The following is a 22,513-nucleotide window of genomic DNA, read 5'->3' on the forward strand; positions in this document are numbered from 1 at the left end:
TATGGATTATATTATGTAGTTTTAACCAAACTAACCCTCACAAAATTGAGAAATGGTTTAAAAAGATTCCTGCAAAGAAACAATGGACTGAAGGTAACACTAATACTGTGAACGCAAGCAAACAACACGAAAACAGAAGAGCTGACATATCTCCTACTCCTAGTACAAGCTTTTTGTCAGCCACATTGTGAACGTAAAAACCAGTGACAATCTAATAGCATCTGACAAGTTGGACCAAAAAAACCTGGAATTATCAAGACTATTCAAAATACATATTTACATCCACTATTGTTAACCATTAGCCTCATCCTAAGTGTATACAGTGCCTTGAAATATTAGCTAATGGTATTATGAAGCCAACCCAAACAGCAAGACATTTGAAAACTAACCATCCAGAACAAAAAGACAAACCTCTGTTTTTTCCAGCAATGCTTCAAATCATGCTATACTCACTTCTGTACTTTACAAAATTTCATTAAATTTAGTGTAAATGTTTAGAAGCCTCTTTTGAGGTTCTTTTACTTAAGAGCAAAGGACAAAAATGCCACATGTCATTAGAGAATTTACTTCTTGCTATTATAATAATAGCTAAAACAATGCATGGAAAAAACAATATTGACAAACCAAAATGCATTTCTTTGTTGGCAAACACTGCTGAAAAGCACATAAAAAGCATTGGTGAAGACCTGAAGAAACAAGTATTAGAATCAATCATGCACTGTAGGAGGTTTGCTCTATGGCTGGATGAAAGTAGAGATGTTTCTAACATGTCCCAACTTACGGTATTTGCCAGATTCTGTTTCAATGATGACATACACAAAGCACTACCTTTTTGTGAGCCACTAAAGACCTACCAGAGAAGACATGTTCTCAACAGTAAACGATTTCTTTAATTTAAAAAAAAAAAAAAAGTTTTATGGAAAACTGTGCAAGTGTAACCACTGATGGAGTAGCTGCTTTGACTGGAAGAAAAAATTGATTCTGGTAAGGGTGACAGAGATAGCAACACACGTTACATTCAATCACTGCAGCAACCATAGGCAAGCTATTGCAGTAAACAATCTGGAGCCACAAGTGTCCAAAATGTTAAAGAATGTCAATGTGATTAACTTTATGAAAACAAGACCATTAAATATTAAGGTTTTTTACAATACTTTGTAATGAGATGGGTAGTGAGCATAAAAATGTTTCATACCAAGAGAGGTTCACTGCTTAAAAGCATTGCTGACCTTGAAGATTAGTTTTTGGTGGAGTCTGGGGGTTTTATTTTTTTTTTTTTAAAAAAAAACATGTTCCAAATTTGCTGGCCTTTTCTGTGAAAAGAAGTGGAGGATGCTACCTAGCATAGTTTCAGGGAAAACGAAACAAAACAAAAACCATACCACACTTAATGTATGCCTTCCAGATGAAGGTGACATTTTAACAATGAGAAAGCAACTGCTTTCCAAAAGAAACTCATGCTATGGAGAGAGCATTCTGAAAACAGATGTTTGGAAAGGTTTCCATCATTATGTTATTTTATTGCTTGTCACCTATAAAACCTATCCTATCTGTACACTTAAAAAGTTGGAAACATGAATTTCTAACCTGTTTAAAAATGTTCCCAAGAGTTTCAATGGGGTTTGAACCATTTGTTTAAAACATTAATCAGAAGGGGTTGCAGTTTTATTTGCAAGAACTGATCGATACTAGGACAGATGGAAATCTACTAGCCAAATTTTAAGAAAAACCTTTGTATAACTAGTGGATAGGATTGAAAAAAATTAGTATCATGATTTAGTATGTGCAGTCAACAATGTACTTCTACCATTTGAATCCACATATCTTTGTGAGGTATCTTTATAGCTGCACCAGCCATTAAAACCAAGTACCAACATAAACAGAATTTAGAACCATACCCTCAAAACACTGTACCATAAAATAATAAATAAGCACATTTATGATAATTTTTAGTGAGCACAAAAAAGTGGGGGTTTGCCATTAACAAAGTAAAATATTATCAAGTATTATTTAATCTTTACCTTATCCTTTTAAAGTTTCTATTTCTTGTGTATGTTTTATAATGTAGGTATTAGTATAGTAATACATGTATATAATTTATAAATGAATATACATTCACTGGAGGTGTGTGCTCAAATATTTTTTTTTAGTCATAGGAGTGCACAAACAAAAATTTTGGAGCCCACTGCACTAAGGGATAAAAACCCAAAACACAATGAAATGGAGAGAAGTCTTCCTTTCTCCCTAACCCAGACACATTAAACAAGCCTTGGCTACTAAAAATGAACATAAATCTGTAATCCCTTCCACAAGATTACCTATGGCCCTCTTTCACATGAGCAGTACTTCATATTAAATCCTAGTGTGCTAGATGCTAACCCTCAGATTAAAGATGAAATTATTTAAGGAACGCATATTTACACACACATGCATTCAAGAAGAAAATTTACATCTGTTGTCTCCTCAGAGTAAAGGTGGAATTCAGGAACAATGAACTTAAGTTTCCTTTTAACTGCTCCTAGCTTTGCTTTGAGTTTCAGCAATTTCCACACAATTCAAGCAATGGTACAAGCAGTAGTATGAGCTACCAAACTTCAGAAACACTCTCAGTCTTCACCAATACATTCATCTGTTGTTGAGGATTCTACAAGAATAACTTCTGACATTGTCATTTCTGCCCTCTCCAATCCACACTATGGTGTCAGTACCATCCATAGAGGGAACAGATTCAGCTTTTTAAAACAGCCTGGTTTTGAAAACATTCTAAAGGGCCAATGAAGCGGAACAAACAAGCAAGAGAACAGGCAGTATTTCTTAAGACTGCTGTCCTGAAACTGATGTATAAAACACTGCAAATCAATACAGAGTTCAGAAAAAAAATTAAATAGATTTCAAATGAAAAAGGGTTTTTTTGGTAGTTTTTCAATTTTAGTACATACACATTCCATACTACACCAGGACATACTGCAAGTCATTTTTCCAAGTGTGTAAACTGCTATGTGGTATCATACCTTCTCCCCTTTCCCATGGAGCACAGCATTGCTGATGTGACCAAGAAAAAGGGCAACGGCATGCAGAACTATTACTACACTGCAGTGTCTACCAGCATCACTGGAAATTTAGAGAGCTTGTTTGCCAGAGTTTTTAAAACGTAATTAATTGAGTTCTTGAAGTTCATAGGAAAAGACACAAGGGATACAGAAGATTCATAAAGATTTCTAGTAGCTCAGGAGAAAAATAAAGGAGAAAACAAGTATACTTTCTATAAATAATCAATAATCAATGAAAGCTACCATTACAAACCAAATGACAAGTGAGAGCATTTCATGCTGTACTGAAATTTGACTTTTAAAAATATTGCTGCATTTAAAAAAAAAAAAAAGACAAGAAAACCTCATCTGATAAGCAACACAGTTTGCTTGCATTAAAGAGAACCTAAGTTCTGTAATAAATATGTTAAAACATAAATTCAGGGAGATAATAGCTGCGAGGTAGCCTTAATATTCTTGGTCACTTTATTTTACTCCTTTGCCCGTGAGGCTTTTTAATTTTTTCTGCCTTTTTTGAGGCATGGTCTATAAGCAATTCATTCTCTAAAGAGCTTTAAGTATTATCTGATGTAGTCTAGCTATGGTCCGTACTTTGACTAACTTTTCTTGCAAGAGTAATGCCCATTAGTGCAAAGCACCACTGACCTCCACAAAATTAATCACCTGAACTGGCACTACTAATTACTGAAATTCTGGTATCATATTTCTAGGGGTAGGATTCAAGGAACATTAAATATTTCCTCAACCAAGGATTAGAATACTGTCACGATTACGTGTCACCTGCTGTCTAATGTCATTACATAAATATTATCTCAGGAGCAGCAATTTTGGTCCCCTGCTCTTCAGAGTTCCCCTTACAGAAAAGGAGAGGCAAAGTGCTTTATTTCTTGCCACCTTCTCTTCCTGTACATGCCAGGGTCATTGCCTTTGCTTAAGATGCTTTTACTGGAAACAGTTCAGCAAAACTCAAAAGTGGACACCATACCCACCATGCTGTGGACATTTGAGGTAGAGTAAGAGAGTTTGAGTACAACATAACCAGCCTGTACAGATGCCAGTGCATCTGTATCCTCTTTTCTCCTTCTTCCAGAAAATCCTAATTAAAACTGGAAAGTAAGATAAAAATCTCTGCTATTTTCAGGCAGTTAGCATAAATTAGGACCATCTGTCTTCCCCTCACCCTTTCTGAACACAGTCAAGATAGTCTCTCTGCAGGACAATCCAGAGCTGGAGCCTACCTTCTTTGTCCAACTCTTCTGGTAGAAAAGTCCTACACACTTTAAACATAATCAAAGAAACAGTCAGCATGAAAGATTTCATTCTCAGTTAACTATTCACCTGTGTTTGTCAAATTTACCCTATTCCACCAAGTCATATTACATCTTCCCTTTGCTCTGGTCTTGTATTGCTGACCTCTTCTAACCAACTCTATTTTGTGGTGTAACTTGCATTTTTTCCTACCTTCTTCACCGATGAATGGGCTTCCAAGAAACCAAATGCCAACAGAAATTATAAACTCTATCAAGGCTAGAATAAGAAGTGTAGATAGAAACAGAGAAAGCAAGTTAAGCTACATATTAGAGACGTTGTTAATATAGCATATACAGAAATACAATATTTGCTAACATTAACTGTTGAAGACCATTTGTGCTCTTTTAGGCACTTAATTCCATTACTCAAAATTGAATTCCTGCTTTTTTTAAGTCCCTCTTCTAAGAATGTGTCACATAAGCCTTCTTTCCTCCTCCAGCTCCAAGCAAATTATATATATTATTCAAAAAAAAAAAAAAAATCAGTAAAATGAAAGCAGCATTATGTGTTTAAAGGTGTTCCTGAATAAGAAACCTTACATTATATTCACTATACTTTGTTCAACTGAAAAAAAACCCACAAAACTAAACAAAGACAGCAATACACAAGACTGTACAAAACAGTGAAGTATCGTTAAGACCATGGAAATGGAAACAAACATGATGGATAAAGCAATAATAATGATCTCTTCGGTACTGTTGGAGTGAGACTATTTCTCTCCATGAAAACAAACCAAAGCAGTGATGACAAAGTTAGCTGTCAATAATAACTTGCAGTAGCAGGCACACAAGAGTATATGCTAAAAACAAGTAGCATGTTCTCAGGATGTGATTTCTACATGAAAAGGTATAGTTTCACACATGTTGACAAACTGAGATGAAGTCTACAAAGAGCACCTTCCAAGATATGTAGTCAAAAACCCCTCTCAGCCCTAGTCCTTGAGTCGAGTAGTTGCATTTGTACAACAGCACATGTCAAATCTGATTTGGTATGGAAGTTTGACACACTGAAGTAATTTGTCCGTTCTTTTTTTTTTTATAAACACTGCCCCTGGATACTCCCTACATATTCAAGAGGAATTTATGCCTGAATGCAGTATTTATTTACAAACTATTTTGCAAGTAAAGCAACATAGCTTAATGAAAGTATGAAAGGAGATAATTTTTCACATTTGGTTTTAACTTTTAATTTTTCAAACACACACACACTCAACAAATACCTATGCGATGAAACCGGAGAATGCTTTGGGGACATGACAGGCTTAAAGAGACAGATCACTGAAACACATTAAAAGTAAGTATCCTGTCACAGAATCATCAGTTCTTTTCAACAGCCTTAAGTTTAGCTTCACTAGCTTACCCCTTAAAACAAGGTGCCCTGACAGGATCACACAATGAGAAAGTCTGCTAATTTACACAAGGCACTAGGAAGAGAAATCCTAAGACGGAAAACTACACAAGACTCCTGTGTAAGGTCTAGGTTAGTAAGGGATCCAAGAGCAGATAATTTATCACCACTGATTTCAGGTGCATTCATTAGGTTAAGCTACCTTAAGAATCTTCGGGTTTAACAACAGCAGGAAAGAATACCAATATGAGCAACATGCACACACAAAAAAAAGATTGCTTTCTGCAGGGTCTTTGAAAAGCATCTGAGATGACAGCAGCCTGTTTGGTTTCTTGGGGATTTTTTGTTTGTTTTGTTTTTAAAATATAGCAGAAGTTGAAAGAAGGCAAGCATTTGAATATGAAGAGCCCATTCAAAAAGTGCAGAGGTAACACATGCTAAATGCCAAGCTCTTAAAATTGCAAGTTCACAAGTAAGCTTGTTTAGACAAATGAGTCTAACTAGACTAAGTGTCTTAGTTTTAAAGAAATCTTAACTATTTTATTTATTTAGATGCATAAGGAATATTTATTTTATTTATCACCACCAGTAAAAAGCAGAGGGAAGAAAAAGTATAAAGTTCAGGCCAAGTGTTATTTCCTGTTCTCAGCTATTACAAAGTATGAACTCAATTGAATTTTCCTGATACGGGCTAACAACTTAAAGAGATGCATTGCATTTCCAGTCCTGCAGACTATTATCTGCTGCCACTACTATAAACTTGCCCAAAAACAGAGGTATCAAAACTACACTGATCACCTATCAACTTCCATGACCCTATGAACCACACTGCAAGTTTTTATTTGAGAGCCACATGTCACACATCTTAAAAGCGCAAAGTTGTTCAGCTTGTTCCAGGGGCAACACGGTGTCTTTACCAGAAGCTCCCTGTAGATCATCAGCAAAAAACATATTAAATTAATTTAATTAAAAAAAAGAAAAAAAAAACCACAACACTTGAAGGGCCATATCTGGATAGGTCTGGTGTATACACTGCCTGTATCGCAAAAGTTCACTCTGTCCTGAGGAATTTGAAAAGCTCTCATCAGCTAAAATTTTGCAACTCTCAGAATGGCAGAACTGAATCTAAAATACATGGAACAAGTATATGCCAACCAGTTAGGTTAGACAAAGACTGCAACCAGGAGTCCCACTGCCAAACTAGAGACCATATGGCACAATAAAGCTGTATCATGAATTATCATATCCTCTTTCAGTTGGAAAGGTTTCTAGACAAAACACACCTGGGTTTTGATACATAGTGTATCTGAACTCTTCCAAAGAAAAGCAAAAAGATGCTTTTAACTTGGATTGGGACACCTTATCATGCTTTTAGTATGCTTAGTCCTGTGAGAGATCATTCCTGATAGAATAGCAACTTACTAACCAAAGAGAAAATTACTGCTAACGGAAGTGAAGAGCTTGCTTTATCCACTAGCCATCCACAGGAAATGCTACCAACAGTTTCCTTTACCTTTCAGGGACTTTTGTTGATTTGAGAATTCCTGTGCATTAACATCTAAGTATGTATCTACACATTAAATTTATGTATATGCTCTCTCCTGCTATTTACACATTTTTATTAGTATTATCTATTAAACTTCTACCAAAAAGAAGCCAGTGCATGGGAGTAATTCTGCAAATATGCTTGGGGAATCTCTGTTTTAACCCCCACTTAGATTAATTGAAAGCCACAACTTCAGGTTCTCACTTTCAAGAAGTCTTTTTTACCTCCTACAGAAGGTATGAATTTACATAGTAAATTGAAGCCTGTTGACAAAGTCTTCAGTCTTTACTCAAGTATGTTTTGCGGTCCACAGACTACTCAATCCACAAAGCACTGAAATTAGTATCTTCCACTAATATCAGCTTTCAAGTGTGTAAAGAATGGCAAACGCCTTTGGTGTAAGCAGCTGCTTTCTGCTTACTGCAAAAATGGGAGTACAATACATTCTAGCCATCCACTTTCCAGTTAAGCTCAACTGAGCACATCTGTTTTTACCTACAAAGAAGGAAGGTTTGCTCAAGTCTCCTCTACCTAGTTATGCAGGAAACATAGGAAGAGCAAAGAGATGGGAAATCAGATTGTTATTCAACTAGCATCAATGTTTCACTTCTGCAGTCCCTGTTCTACCTGGAGCTTGTCTTGCAGTTCAGGTATAACTGCCCTTCCTTGCCGATTAAGCTTTCTTATTACTATCTAACTAGACCATATTTACTCATATTCAAGTTTGCAAGCATGCTTTCAAGAACATTACAGAAAGATGTGCTACTTAAGATTCAGCTTCTCAGAGTACTGTGATACAGTTTTTGTATCTACATTCACTTGCTGTCCAGATGAACAATATCTGTGATATTTTACCTTGAGCTGTTTAAAAATATTCCAGAGCAGTGATTCAAGTAAACAAGAATCTGGAGAGTAGACTCCACTGTAATTATTAGACAGAAATCACAACATCAAGCAACAAGATTGGGTAATAGTGTTTATGCTAGTCTGCAGTTTCCATCACGCTTGGTTCTAGTACTGATTTATAGCTTCAGAGGTTGCTGAAAAGGGCAAGGAAAGTCTGAACAGTGCAGCCAGCTATTCAACCATGAAAATACAAGAGATGCACTTCTCCACCTGTAGCAAAACAGAACTCCAGGCTCAACACCTGCAGCAAGGGGAAGTGTTCTGCTCATCTACGAGACAAACAGAGGTAATGCTAGAAAGCAGTGCAGGAGCATGGCAAATTGGCCATTTCTTTCACACACTTCAGAAATAATTCACCTTCACAGCCAGTCACAGGGAGTAAAGGACTGCTACAATTCCTTACCACAATGCTGACCAGCGCATAAAATTGAAGGTTTATGATCAGTCCCTTCTTCATCCCTCCTACTGCTGAGATTACTAGAGGCTTTCACAACTTTTGCAAGTCATGGTGTTTCCGTAAAACAATACAATGCAGTATCCATGAGGCCTACCTATTTTTGTAAAATCCAGCCCTGATCCACTGCTTCTCAACTTTCTAAAGTAATGATGGCAGCTCCCCTACATCAGGCTATATTTAATTGTTATCCAGACTGTTAGTCTGGGATGACAGCTATGGAAGTTTACACCAGACATCAAATGGAGGTGAATGGCTTTACTGCACTCGTGTCAAATTTGTAAAGTGACACAAATTTTCAAAGAGTTATTGTAGTTATCACCAATGCTGCTGCTTAGATTATCACTGTATTTGCCTTTGTCTCTTCTTTTATACCAATTCTTGAGAGGAGGATCATCTTTGCAATTTATTCCCAGCAACAATTCTCAGTTGCTTTCTTCACTTGTTCTACTTCCCTCCCTAGCATTCTGAATGGAACAGGACCACTAGAAGCTTAGTAAACATATTTTGTTACTCATCTCTACTTCCATTCTGTAGAATTCACGTTTCCAGATTTGAAGGCTAAATACAGCAACACTTCCAAAGTTAGTTAGCTATCCGTCTGCAGCTGCAGCTTCCTAAGGCAACTCCCCGCTGAGTAAAAACCATCTAGAGTTCTAGAAACTTACAAAGGAGAAAAAAAAGAAAAAAGACTAAACAATGGGGGCAAGTCATATAAAGATATTCCATGTCACACTCCATTTACAATAATTATTTTAATAATGGAACTAGGCTAAACAGCAAAGGGTTCCATTATATAAAATGGAAAGCTTTTACCTTCTATTTACAAAAACAATTTCCTGACAATGCATGGCAAACATGAAAATAAGCTTTCCAAGACAAGGCTGGGAATTAGGTTATGAAGTTAATGATTGATACAAGCCTAGGAAAAAAAACTTTTAGCATTTTAATACTTTTTAAAACTTTAAGATGTATACACAAGGACATTTAAGATAAAGAACAAAGACTCATCTTAGAGGCAAGTATAAAGTTTTGAGTACAATGCATCCTCCTGATAGTTACTTTTAATGAAGTTGCTGGGAACTTCTGACGTTTAGCTGGTTTAGGCTTACGAATTGCTACAGCTTTTAAACAACTTCGTCATACTGGTATTTATGGGCAGTCACAGTTCAATATAAAGTAGTTTTTCCAAATAATCTTTAGCAAGATGGCTTGTTTCATGTTGTAAGAAAATTCACGCACAGAACCATCAGTCTTGTCCCTGGTAGGTTCATGTTTGCTGGAGGTCTTATAGTTCAGAAGACTAGCCTTGCTCACATCATTTTATTTGCTCATGTTTCTCATCTGACAAGTTTTGTTGGGGTTTTTGTTTGTTTGTTTTTAAAGTAATATTTAAAGGAATATTTTGCCTCTTACTAGAAGAAACTCCAAATTTGTTTGCTAACCAAAACAGTATCAACTTCACTGGAAGCAGAAATCCTCAAAAAGTATTATGTATTACAGCTTTCAAATTATTCACAAGATTGAAAGCTTACTATCTTTCTAGGACACTCCTTCTGTATAACAGAAAGCTTGACAAAAATACACAAAAGTTAAAGTTTTTTGGTTTTACTGTTCATTTATTTCCTTGTAATGTGCACCTGAAGTCACCTAAACACTTCCCCTCTTCCCCTTCTTCCTACTCCATCATACACTGTGCTTAATGGCCAGCACATGCTGACTGATTAGCTGGCAATTAATTCTTCTTGCATTTCTTCACTTGAGGCAATAATTTAGATCTCTCTCTACACAACCGTAAGTTTCCATAAAGTCCACAGAACACAGTTTTCTTCATGACCCTCTGACTGACAGAATCAGCTCACCAGTTCAACAGGCTGTGATCAGAGACACAGATGGGTAGACTAAGAGCACAGTCAAAATGACCTCTTAGAAGAGAGGTCTAAAACCACTTTTTATTTGCAAGCTTACTTTGTCTTCTTAAACCTTCAGTATTCCTCATATTTCCAGGTTTAGAAATCTAAACTTTCTAGTGCAGGAGGGACTTTCTGAACTTAGCATTGTTCTCGAAATAGAACTTAATTCCACCACTACAAATTGGCTGTCATCCTGCATGGATACAGGGAAGTTCTAATCAGGCTCTTCCAAATGTGAACACTCTGCATATGCTAGAAGACTAGCATTCAACACTAGAGGACTGATTTTTTTTAATTAAATATCTGGAAAACTGTACTTTCACTTCAGAAAATACAAAGTTAACACCTTCAATTATACTGCTCTGACAGCTCTAAAGAGGGAAGAATCATGAAGTACCCTCTATCAAAAACTAAAATGAATAGCCCACTGCTCATCATTAGAGATAGTCTAATTGTGGTTTTATACAACACATATTACCCTTGTGTGCCTTGCACTTTACAGACAGTAGCTTTATTTCAACATTTTAATCCAATGTTTGAGCTTTTGATACTTTAGACTTTATTTTTTCCCCTCAAAAGAGTAATATTATTCTGTTGGATGCTGATGCAGTTTTAATATTATTTAAGCTTTATTATGTAAGGCCTATGCAAGAACATTACAATTCTTAGTTGAAGCGATGTTAATGTAATAAGCAGATTAAGCACCTGTAAGAAAGCACATCTAGTCCTCCTAACTATGGTTTTCTTGCTAACCAGGAAGCTTTGGAATCAAGTTCAAATACAAACCAGTTTTAATAAAATAGAATGCATAGCCAAGAATAACTGAAATGACCAAGTGCTTACCTTGACTCTCCACTACTGTTTCTTACGCTTTCTTCATCACTGTGCCCATTCATTGTAAATATTAAGAAGTTTAAAAATAGAAATAGAAGTCCACTCAAGTTACAAGGTGGATATCAAGAATCCACTTCTTGGTACTCTGTCTGTTTTCCAGGTGATGTGTTTGCTCTGGTGTTCTCTGCGGGTATTCAAGATTTTTCCCAAAATACCTAAAATAGTAAAGGAAAACATTGACACAATTTGAAAGTGTGTTTGCAACTAAGAAGATACCAAAAATAACTTAGTCTTCTGCTAACACTGAAAGGGGGCATCATGTTTGACATTATGTTTTTAACTGAAAAATAGCTTTTCATGTGTTACCCATTCATGGTCAATCATTTTATCACTATTTTCTTGTCTGGAAAAAAATTAAAATCTCTCCTGATGTCTCTGAAAACCAGAAAAAAAAAAAATCTTCTCAAGAGAAGAACAGGTCTTTTTATCAGTTACATTTAAAAATACGAAAGAACTAAATGAAATACACAAACGCATGAAAGTAAAGACCTGCCCAGCTTTTTGCTTGACTGCAGTTGGGTCCCAGCATACAGACATGTTTCTTTATGCAACTTTTCATTGATGGTGCTATAAAAATGGCAATTTCTGCTGAACCACTAGCTGCAGAATAGGAAATGTTTTGGAAATTACATTCTTTTTAGCATTGCAGGGTGAGAAGAACAACTTACTGCATGTCTGCACTATACCTCATGGCTTAACTTTTGCCATAGTACCGACTTCAGGACAAAGTAGATCAAAATTTTAAAGGAAAAACCACCTACTTGAGCACATAGGTAAAAACCATAGATATTAATGTTCTGCTAAGATCTGCTTAGTAAAATGTATTTCATACAGAAAACATAATGGAAGCATTTCTACATACACACATAATGCTTCCATCCAGTTGTGGGTAGAGGCAGGAAGGTAAAGGCTGTTCCATTTAAAACAATTGTCTCAACTAATTCAAACCAGCAAGATACTACAGATGAAATTATCATTACTTCATGTACAAGAGCATCTTAAATCAGATCACTGCAGTATCCGATGCAGCTAGAGAAAGTTTAGGCTCACGGTAAATGGACTGCAAGTATAAACACAGTAATAATCAGATAAAGAGCAGCGCCTCTCACAGATTTAGTGGTGTGAAAGCGATTAGGGGCTTGCCTGCTGGTTGCCTGCCCCGAGGTGCTCTCCTCTAATGTCAACTGCCCAACCCAGATCTCATCGCAGGGGGCAAGCCTCGCGCCGGGGTGGGAATGCCCTGCGCTCCGGCACCATCTCAGACACCCAGGCCACTCCGGTCAACAAACAAAGGCTATGAAGGAGAGGAAAGTGATAAGAAAGAGCCCTGCAACCCCGGAGGGGACGCGAAGCGACTACAGGGACCCCGCAGCGGCAGAGGCAAGCCGGGAGGCTCCCCACGGCCCAGCCACTGCTGCCCAGCGAGGCTGCGCTCTGCGCCACCCGGCAGCATGCTCCCCGCCACCTGCCCTCCCCCGCGCGGACAACCACCCCCTCCACCTCCGGGCCCGGCACCCTCTGGACCCTGGGAAACACCTTCAGCAGCGGCGAAACTTGCTGCCTGCCGCTCGCTTCCTGCTCTAAGGCAGTCCTCCCCCGAGCCCTGACTGCCCGCAATGTGCTCCCGCGCCCTCCCACGGCCGCTCTCCCTCTACCCGCACCCAAGGCGCTCCCGCGGGAGCCTGGACTAGGGCTGCCTCCCGCCCCCAGAGACGGCCCTCCGCTAGCGACGCGGCCTGCACAGGCGCCGCTCCCAGCCAAGGCTCCCTGGCAGCGTCTCCAAGGCCGCCGCTGCCCTCCATGCTCGCTTCTCCCGGCGCCCCCCATGGCCAGAGAAAAGCCACGGTCGCTCTCCTGCCTGCCGGGCGGCTCGACACTGGCTCCCCCCGCAGGAGCCAGCGAGAGCGTCTCGACCCCGCTGCCCGTCTCGGCTCTTGCAGCTCCCTCCCTCCGCGAAAAACAGCAAGAAGGCCCAAGAACCCGGCCCCGCGCCGAGCATCCAGTCCCCTCCTGGTCGACAGCGGGCCCCATCTCCTCAGCACCGCCCGCCCCATCCCCCTTTCTACCTTCAGAAGCCGCACAACTCCCAGCCGGCAAAAGGGAGAGAAGCAATGGCGGGCCTCTGCCTACCTGCGCGCGACCGGCCTGGCCTTCCCAGGGCCGCCCCGGACTGCGCTACGCCCCACAGGGAGGTTCGTGCCACAGCCCTGGGTCGGGGGCTGCTCCCGGGGCCGCAGCGGGGCCTGGGCCGCCGCTCCTCCCGCTGGCCGCCGGCTCCTCGCAGCCCCGCGCGGTGGGCTCGCCCGCCACCCTCGCCGACTCGAACAATGGGACCCCCGAACTGGGCAGGGAGGGGCGCAAAGAGAACCAGGGTGGGCGTTGCACCGCTCTGCTCCGCCACCGCTTCTTAAGTCCTCCTGATCGCCGCCATCACGCTGCCGCTCCGTTCAGCCTCCCCCTCCCTCGGTCGGATGGAAACCCCGGGCCGTGATGTCAGCCCTGCGCCCTGGGACCGAGCAAGAGGAGGAGGAGTCACGGCCGGGGGCGACGGGCAGCAGCGCCAGGCAGCTTAGAGGGGGGCAGCGGAGGCAGGATGTGCTGCTTGCCGCTCTGAGGGCCAACAGGGTTAACGGCAGTACTCGCTCTCCCTGCTCGCCGCACAGAAAGGGCGCGAGGGCCTGCGCGGCTGCAGCTTCCCATCCCCATGTGAAGGCACAGGGCGTGGCCCGGTCCGGAGGGGCGCCATGACCGGACCGGGGCGGCCGCCAGCCCGGTGCGGGACACTCGTTACCGTTCTGTCCGGTGTGGTTTTTTGTGTTCTGGGGATTTCGGTGTAAAATCACAGCCCGGCGATAAACGACTGCGTTTCATAGTCTAACTACGCAGTTACAAGTGGTACCGGGGCGTATTTAGGAGAGCTTGTCACGCTGCTGCTGGGAGGACGCTTGTCTCTCAGAGGACTATTCCCTAGCTGGGGGCTGATTTCCTCTTCCATTCCAGAACCTAACGGCCGCTTTTTTCAAAGTGATTAACGTGAGTCGTTTGTTCGACGTGCCTCATGTTCGTTACTGGGGGCGGGGAACGGAACACAACAAGAAAAAAGGTAAGTTGTGTGTCCAAATGTTCCCAGAGTGGCAAGGGAAGTAGTGGCACTGGAGCGAAAGAGTGTGCTGTAAACAACGCAACGTCACAGCCAAACACTGCCGAAAGAGGAAGCAACTTACCTGCCTTCTCCCCTTCGGAGGCACGTACGCTGTTAACGCTCTGTCACTCTAAAGGAAGATTGTGAGGTCATTACTGACTGACAACTGGCACTAGACCTTTGGACATTTATTTGTTTAGCACCCTGCAAGAGGTCATGATCAGCATGAAAGCAGAGTTTGCTCAGCAACTAAGAGAAGCTTGAAGGAAGCAAGTCACTGTGTGGATATACTAGAGGAAGGTGGTTACAGTAGCAGTCAAGTCAATTCAAGCTTGAAGAGTTGTTGGCCATGAGCCAACATCTGAGCCACAGTCAGTCAGCTGGAGACCTCTTGGGTCTATAGGTTACCTCATGGTTGCTCTTCTAGGGTGAGCAAAGCTGGTTGCCTCAGCACTCAGTGGAGAGTGGGCAGCCAACGTACCTGCCACGCTTCGGCTGGGTTGCTGAGGTTTCCTAGAGTTGCACCTTCAGCCCACCAAGCAGGTTGTGGCAGGCTGCCACCCACAGCGACTTGCTGTCCGAGGAGCAGCAGAGGCTAGATGAGGCATATACACTAGCCCAGCTCTCAAGCACCATATAGGAAAGTACCCCAAAACCTCAGTGGTTGATGGCAGAGAATAATTTTTTGTCCTAGAGGTAAAAAAATTCACCAGGAATTGCTCAGACAAGAAAACAGCTACAAAGTTTACAAGAAGGCTGTATTACACTATGTTCCTTACTGAAGCACTTAAGTTTGCCTAAGTCAGCTTAAGGGAGAATATTTTATTGTGATAAACAAGAGTGCTGCAAGATTAATGGACTGAAGATAAGTTTAAGAGTGTCAAAGTGGAAGTAATTTTTAAATTAAGGTAGTTAATACCAAAACACTTTACCAAAGGTATGTCAGATCCTAGTAGAAGGATTTTTATTACTGTTAGGGATTTGTTAATTTTAAGGAAAGAAACAGTAGAAAGCCATTGCCTTGTTCAACCAGAAAGGATAGGCCTTGTGCAGAAATTGTGAACTAAAGCAGTTACCTACAGCAAGCAGGAGATAAGATCAAGTTAATAATTCGGATACATACTAGGTGTTAGGTGTACAACTGATGTCACTTTCACAGACGAATAATTTGAGTTACGTAGATAAATGACAAAACAGTTTTCAGTGGGTTTTAGAGCTGTTTGCAAAACTCCCATAGGTCCATATAGATATGTAAATATGTAATTTATTCCTTTAATGTCAATGCGATCCACAGGATCAGTAAAACATTCAATAATGCCACCACCTAAGTACAAAAAAAGGAAATGCATGAATTTAGCATACCTTTCTGTTTACAGAATCTCTCTTACAAACTGCTACACTTTGTCTAGTTGGAGATATATAAATAATGCTCAGGGAAGAAAGGAGATATGGGAACAAAAATACCCCACAACCTAAATAAATTCCAGCAATTCCAGTTGCTTAGATACAGAATACACTCAATTCTTATTAACCATCCAAAAAGCTAGACATCAATAAAGAGGGCAAATTCCTCTATTTTTGCTATCCAACTTTCTCTCTTCAAGTTCCTAATTATTCACAGAGATGAAGTGATTTTCATCCTTCTCTTGTCTTTGTTTCTCCTCCTTCCCACTCCTCTGTAAGAAATCATGTCTAGAAAGTAGTTTTATTCTGCTAGAAAATATTTTTCCAGGATGCTGCTTCAAGTCATGAGTAATTTCACTTTGATACGTGTTAATTTTTAACTTGTAGTAACATCAACCATAGTAATCAACTTCTGTTACCAAATGAAAGTAAAGCAGTATTCCCGTAAGTCCAATAAGTTGGTTTAGCCATTAGTACAGGAATTAACAAAAACTCTTATTTCAGGAAAAGAATTCAGGGAGAAAGCCCCGGTTTTCCATTTCACGTGGCAACTACTACTTCATCTTTTGCATGGTTAGAGCTACTGTTGTGACAGTTTCTACATTTAAATATTGGTCACACTGCACATACACAGTTTCCTTTGCAAGTTAAAGCCCCAAATCTTCAAACATTTTAAATATGAGCACAATTTCCAGGCATTTCTCCGAGTGTTTATGGCCTCTGCTTCATTATGAAGATGGTCATGTTCTGCAAGGTTATCTGCATGGTAGGAAGGTGTGATTGTACTTACATTAAGTATATTCGTGATAGGTTATTTTAGCTATTAAAAGTAACTATGAATATATGACAAAATTAATATTAGCATAAATTAATAATCACAGTCAGTGCTAGAGACTTTTACCAACAGAACAATGAAGATTGTAAAATTGTTGTCACATATGGTTCCATTTACAGATGCAGAGCACCTTTATCCTCTTCACAGTTACATGCAGCCCAGTATGTCAGATGTCCTTGGAGAGCTGCCCTGTGGTTGCTACAAGGTTCTGGAGCAGGAAATGCTGGTTTAAATTAATTAAGCAGTACACATACTTGCACCTGCTATGAACACCCTTTTGCCAGAAAGGCACTTATGTGTAAACTTTACCATTATCTGTTACTATTGGGTAGTCTACTATAAACAGTCTTTTTTATTTTTTTCTTTTCATTTTTTTCCCCAGGACTTCAACACCAGTAGTTTTAATATCCAAATTAATAAGGCTAAACCCACGTCCTTTCCAATGAGGAGCAATCCTTATCTTTTTTTACAGTTGCATGATTTAGTTAGAGGTGTGAGATGTCTTTCTGCTTCCTGTATGTAGCAGACTTGCTAGCCTATGTGCTTACTAATATGAATTGTTTCCTGAACACAGCAGTTAAAAATACTAGCCTACGCTCTGCAATGCAGGAGATAATCTTCATTCCCTAAGTCTTCTAAGTATGTCCCAAAGTGCTGTTCCCCAGGATGTATGTGCATATGGCCTTTCATTTGTGTTTGAGAACTGAAGGTGCCTCACATTTGGTAATCTCACTTGCAGTCACTGCAATACGAGGCAGGCTTCAGATTCAAGCAGAATAAATTTCTGTTTCAGCAGGATATGAATTGAATTCCTAACTACAAAACTTGGAAAAATTCTACATTTTTAGTTATATTTTACTTAATAGCCTCTTTAGATGCTTCAGTTTCCTTCACCTAGATTCTTTTGGTAGAATTTCTCAGCTGCCTTGGAAATACCCTTTAAAGGTATGGTTTCACAATGGTTTAAATTAACTGGAGTTAGAGCTGCTATGATTCCATCCTCTTGTCTGCCATACCAGCCAAAAACTAGCCTCACTCAAAAATGCTTGCTTTCTGGCCACTTTAACTTTCTGAACTAGGTCACCATACAGCTGCACATACAGTGATCCTTGTGCAGTTAGATAGTAGCAGCAATGAGAGTGGTTAGAAATTGTTGCAACAGTATCTGGAGATCTTTCTCGACATCCCTCTGAGATACGGATTTTTCTTTCCCATTAGAACTTGTTTGTATTGCGTCTTTAACCAATTCTTTCTTTCCCATTAGAACTTGTTTGTATTGCATCTTTAACCAATTCTTTCCATTAGAACTTGTTTGTTTTGCGTCTTTAACCAATTCTTTCTTTCCCAGATAGCATAATAAAGTATGCATTACATTCCTATCTTAGCAGCATTCATATCTTAACTGTTCTAACAATGACATCTACTAAGTTCTGGCTTATAGCTGTCTATCATACATGTGCTTTGAATTAGTCTACAAGAAAACTTTTAAAAGCCAAAATAAATACTGTAAATGCCCAGGTGAAATGAACAAGTCCCAGTAAAGACGTATGTTTGAAGTAGCCTATACTTCAACTAGCAGGCTCTTTGGTGCACTACTAATAGTGGAGCTAAATATAATAAAGCCTGATTTTAAATAGCTAGGTAACATCAGTGAAGCTTTTATAAATGGGCCAATATCTTTCCAGTATGTTAAGTGTCACTTTGAGGCTCTGATATTATTTGCTTTCAAAAGGTCTTTTTGAAGTTACTATATTCACAATTAACTGATTTAAGTGTTCTAAATTTGCTTTCTAGTTCTAATTTTAGTTGACAATTAGCTCATAAATTAAAAATTAACAAATAAGTCATTGGTATATCTAAGTTTTGGCCAAGATCAAAGGAATCACAAGAAGCTGAAGAAGAGTGGAGAGGAACAGTCAGCTAAATAAAACTAATTTCAAAATATTGTAATATCCAAGCCTTTCTAAGGATACTTGGTTTGCATGTGATAATCATCACTGTAAACAGTCTAGTAATACCTTTTCTGTACCTGTAGCAATGGTTATGCTGCAATTGTGTTTCACAGTCCTGTACACCAGAGCAGTTCCAGTGCGTGTGGTAAGCCATTGCTGAGCAACAGCAGTACCTTCAGACTATGTTTCCACTTGCCACCATTTTTCCTTTAGGACAGGTTGTACTTTCTTGCAATGTTTATTGAGCACTTTGATTACCCTGAAAAGTATATGGGTTCAGTAGCAGCATCCAAGACAGGATACAGCTTATTTTGATTCTCACCTATTGTTTGAAAATCAGTATCTTATTCCAAAAGAGCACTTTGAGTTAAAATCATTCAGGCTTTTGGTTTAATATCATTCAGGCTTTGAATGTAAAAACAGAGCTGGCTATTTTTAGAAAAGAAAACATGATGACATGAGCAGACCCAGCCATAAGCATACCAGCTAGTAGATACCTTTTTCTTGTTTACAGAATCAGACTAGTTACCTTTGTGCAAGTTCACGCTGTACCTGGCAGTCTCCAGGTACCTGAAGGAAGAAAAACAAATAGGTGTTCTGGGAACAGCTAACTAAGATCTTTACTTCTGCAAACTTGCACCCTATATACCACCATCTCAATCTCTGTTATGTTCCCTGCCCTTTCCCACTTTTCAACACCTCAGGTTCCTTTTCATGTCCACTAACTGTGCTGTGCTGTTGGGTGAGGGACGGGGAAGGCAGGAGGAGGCCAATTTAGCTTTGTCAAATACCAGCTGATACCAGCAGCTTTCATTTAGATCTCTGTAACTACAGACACTATATTTTCATAGTCCCAGCACTTTTGATAGACTTGGTTGAACTTACTAGCTGATTTCAAAAGTTATTGTAGAAGATATAGAATGAAAAAGTGAATAGAGTCAATGCAACTATATGGTTTTTTTCATTAGGAGGCTCTACTAGAAGAAGAGTGCCAGTAATGCATGGGAAAGAAACTAGCCAGTCTTTCAAAGACTCTCTCTCCTGTCCACTTGCAAAACACTCCTAAAAATCTGAGTTTAAAGTTACTTAAAACATCTCTTTAACAATCAAAAAATGTCAGCTCCTACCTGTAGATTTAAGCCATCATAAGTCTTTTTTTATAGAGCTGTTATACTATGTCTAGGGTAGATTTCCTTTTTCAGGGTTTGCAACAGTAATATCATACAGGTCTTGTTCATCTGACCCCTTTCTTGCTTTTCCTGTGTGCGTGCTAGTATATTCTAGTGGTTTCCTTCCTGATAGTCCTCCCAAATTCAGCTGGCTGGCCAGCTGGCCTGTTTGGTAGAACATTGGCCAGATACATATGGCAGATGGAGTGCCACAGCAAAAGACATGGTACTGGGCAGCCACCAGGGAATGTGGACCTTTGTTTAATGAACTCCCACCATAAGGCATTTTCTGTGCTGTAGGCCCTCCTCTGTGACCATGTATTACTGGGAACCTGCTTTCCTTTGATAAGCATTATTGTTATGTGACCTTATGCATAAAATGTCCATTCTTTGTAACATGTAACTTAGTCTTGGACTTTATAATTCACTGGAAGTTGAGGCCTAAAGTGGCATAACTATATGCCGCTATATATAACCTATATTTACACCTGGAGCTTTTGTTTACACAGCTATTTCAGTCAAAAGCCCCCCCATCTCAACCTGACAGTTTACACTGCAAACATTTACAAATGCACGTTTGGAGCTTCCCTTCAGCTACAAGAAGGCTACTCTTACCCATCAATTTTAACAAACCTATATATGTTACACTAGTGTAACTAGTTTAGTATAACTAAACTTGGCCAATACCTTGAAGACTGTGCCTGTTGCGTACTGGACTAATGCAATATTCTCACTAGAGCAACTGAAATAGTGTGTTGCCTAAGACTTGGTCCAAGTTGTACAAGACTGGGTTTTTCTCTCTCAGTTGTACCACGATAATGGGTAGGTCATGCTAGCAGTTATACTAATGAGTAGTCTTTTAGTAATTCACTACTTTTAGTCCTGTGAGGCAGTGTTACCCCAGGTTATAGTAAGAAAATGTAGACTAAAAGTACTTACACAACAATGAGAATTAAAATAATACAATAGCAGCAGAAAAAAAAAGTCTACAAAATATTAATCTGCAGGGACTATACAGCAAGACACTAAAGACATAACTGTCTCTGCATCTATTTTCTCAAGACACTAATTGCATAATTCATTTACTGCTAATGTAAGTAAAAAAAGGGCAGTGGGACCTTCTGAAATTTTTGATGCCTTGTCTAAGACAGTTAAGTAACATATTGAAAGATCTCTGTCTTAGGGTCTTACCTACAAATTGGGCTAAAAGTTCTTCATGAAGTTATCAATACAGAGTTTTAATTCTTCTACCAAAAGTTTATAGAAGTTAATTACAGTAGAGCTGAGAATTCACTTTAGCAGGAAGAAACACCTTAGGGCCAGGAATCTGTTAACTGAGGTGGAAAAGGGCTAAGTCAACCCTAAAACTTAAAGAATGGTGAGAAAAATAACTTTGCTGTCAGGCTATTATTGAAGACTCCATTGTCTCATCACAGGAGGCAATAATATAGGAAGAGAGGATTTACATCGTGTGCTAGAAAATACCAAGCCATATGTGAAAGTATTACTGTCTGTCAATAAAACTGAATACTTTTATCTGACTTTCCTGTTTCTTCATGGTTACAAATTCCACTCTGTGTGGTGGGTTGACCTTGGCTGGCTGCCTGATGCCCACAGAGCTGCTCTCTTGCTCCCCCTCCTCAGCAGGATGGGGAGAAAATAAGATTAAAAGCTCATGGGTTGAGATAAAGACACTGAGATCACTTACTAATTACCATCACAGGGGAAACAGACTACACTTGGGAAAAATGAATTTTATTGCCAATTAAAATAGAGTTAGATGGTGAGAAACAAAGACAAAAAAATCTAAACAACCTTCCCTTCACTCTCCTACTTTTTCACAGGCTCAACTTCATTCCTGACTACTCTACCTTCTCCCCCTAAGCAGTGCAGGAATATGGAGAATGGGAGCAGGAATCAGTCCATAACAGTTCCTCTCTGCCACTCCTTCCTCCTCACACTCTTTCCCTGTTCCAGGCCGTGTTCTCCTCATGGGAGAACCATCACAAACCGCTCTAACATGGATTGTCCACAGGCCACTCTTCCAGCAGGATAAACCTGTGCCAGCATGGGCTGCCCATGGGCTGCAGGGGAATAACACTTCCACTGAGGTCTCTCCCACACGGTGCAGGGGAATCTCTGGTCCAGTGCCTGGAGCACCTCCTCCCCTCCTTCACTGACCCTGGTGTCTGCAGGGCTGTTTCACATATTTCTCACTCCTCTCTCTCAACTGTTGTGCAGTGGTTTTTTACCATTTCTTAAATAAATTTTCCTAGAGGCAGCACCATCTTTGCTGAGGGCCTCAGCTGTGCCCTGCAGTGGGTCCATTGGAGCCGGTTGGAACCGGCTGTGTCCAGCATGGGACAGGCCTAGCCTTTCCTCACAGAGGCTGCCCTTGCAGACCACCCCAGCTACCAAAATGTTGCCTTGTAGACTCAATATACTAGGATATTGGCTCACTTTCACAGTAACCAGAACTCCAAAAACTATCTCCAAAAACTATTTCCAGAAGGCTTCATACTGTACCCCTGCTTGAGCTGCTCAGGCTGCCTGAAAGCTGGTACTCCAAAATTCTGAGAGTATTTTTTCT

The 22,513-nt window shown here is 40.0% G+C and overlaps 1 protein-coding gene and 1 long non-coding RNA gene across 6 annotated transcripts in view; one reads left to right on the forward strand and one right to left on the reverse strand.

The window, feature by feature from the left end:
- CHD1 (chromodomain helicase DNA binding protein 1) overlaps positions 1 to 13,854 on the reverse strand; it is a 56,610-nt gene extending 42,756 nt beyond the window's left edge. For 2 of the 5 annotated variants that reach the window (XM_054810696.1, XM_054810693.1), the window contains exons 1-3: positions 13,552 to 13,854; positions 12,531 to 12,715; positions 11,371 to 11,576 (exon numbers count right to left, since the gene is read on the reverse strand). In XM_054810696.1, the coding sequence (XP_054666671.1) occupies positions 11,371 to 11,423 (53 nt within the window). In that variant the 5' untranslated portion in view covers positions 11,424 to 11,576; positions 12,531 to 12,715; positions 13,552 to 13,854. Of the gene's footprint in view, positions 1 to 11,370; positions 11,577 to 12,530; positions 12,716 to 12,912; positions 13,401 to 13,551 lie in introns of those variants that run through there. The other 3 variants (XM_054810697.1, XM_054810694.1, XM_054810695.1) reach the window with 3 other exon arrangements.
- Positions 13,855 to 14,359: 505 nt separating this feature from the next.
- LOC129199770 (uncharacterized) overlaps positions 14,360 to 22,513 on the forward strand; it is a 52,756-nt gene continuing 44,602 nt past the window's right edge. The window contains exon 1 of the long non-coding RNA XR_008574738.1: positions 14,360 to 14,524. This is a non-coding gene — a long non-coding RNA (uncharacterized LOC129199770). The remainder of the gene's footprint in view (positions 14,525 to 22,513) is intronic.

The sequence above is a fragment of the Grus americana genome, chromosome Z (assembly GCF_028858705.1).
Source record: "Grus americana isolate bGruAme1 chromosome Z, bGruAme1.mat, whole genome shotgun sequence".
NCBI classification, from domain to species: domain Eukaryota; kingdom Metazoa; phylum Chordata; class Aves; order Gruiformes; family Gruidae; genus Grus; species Grus americana.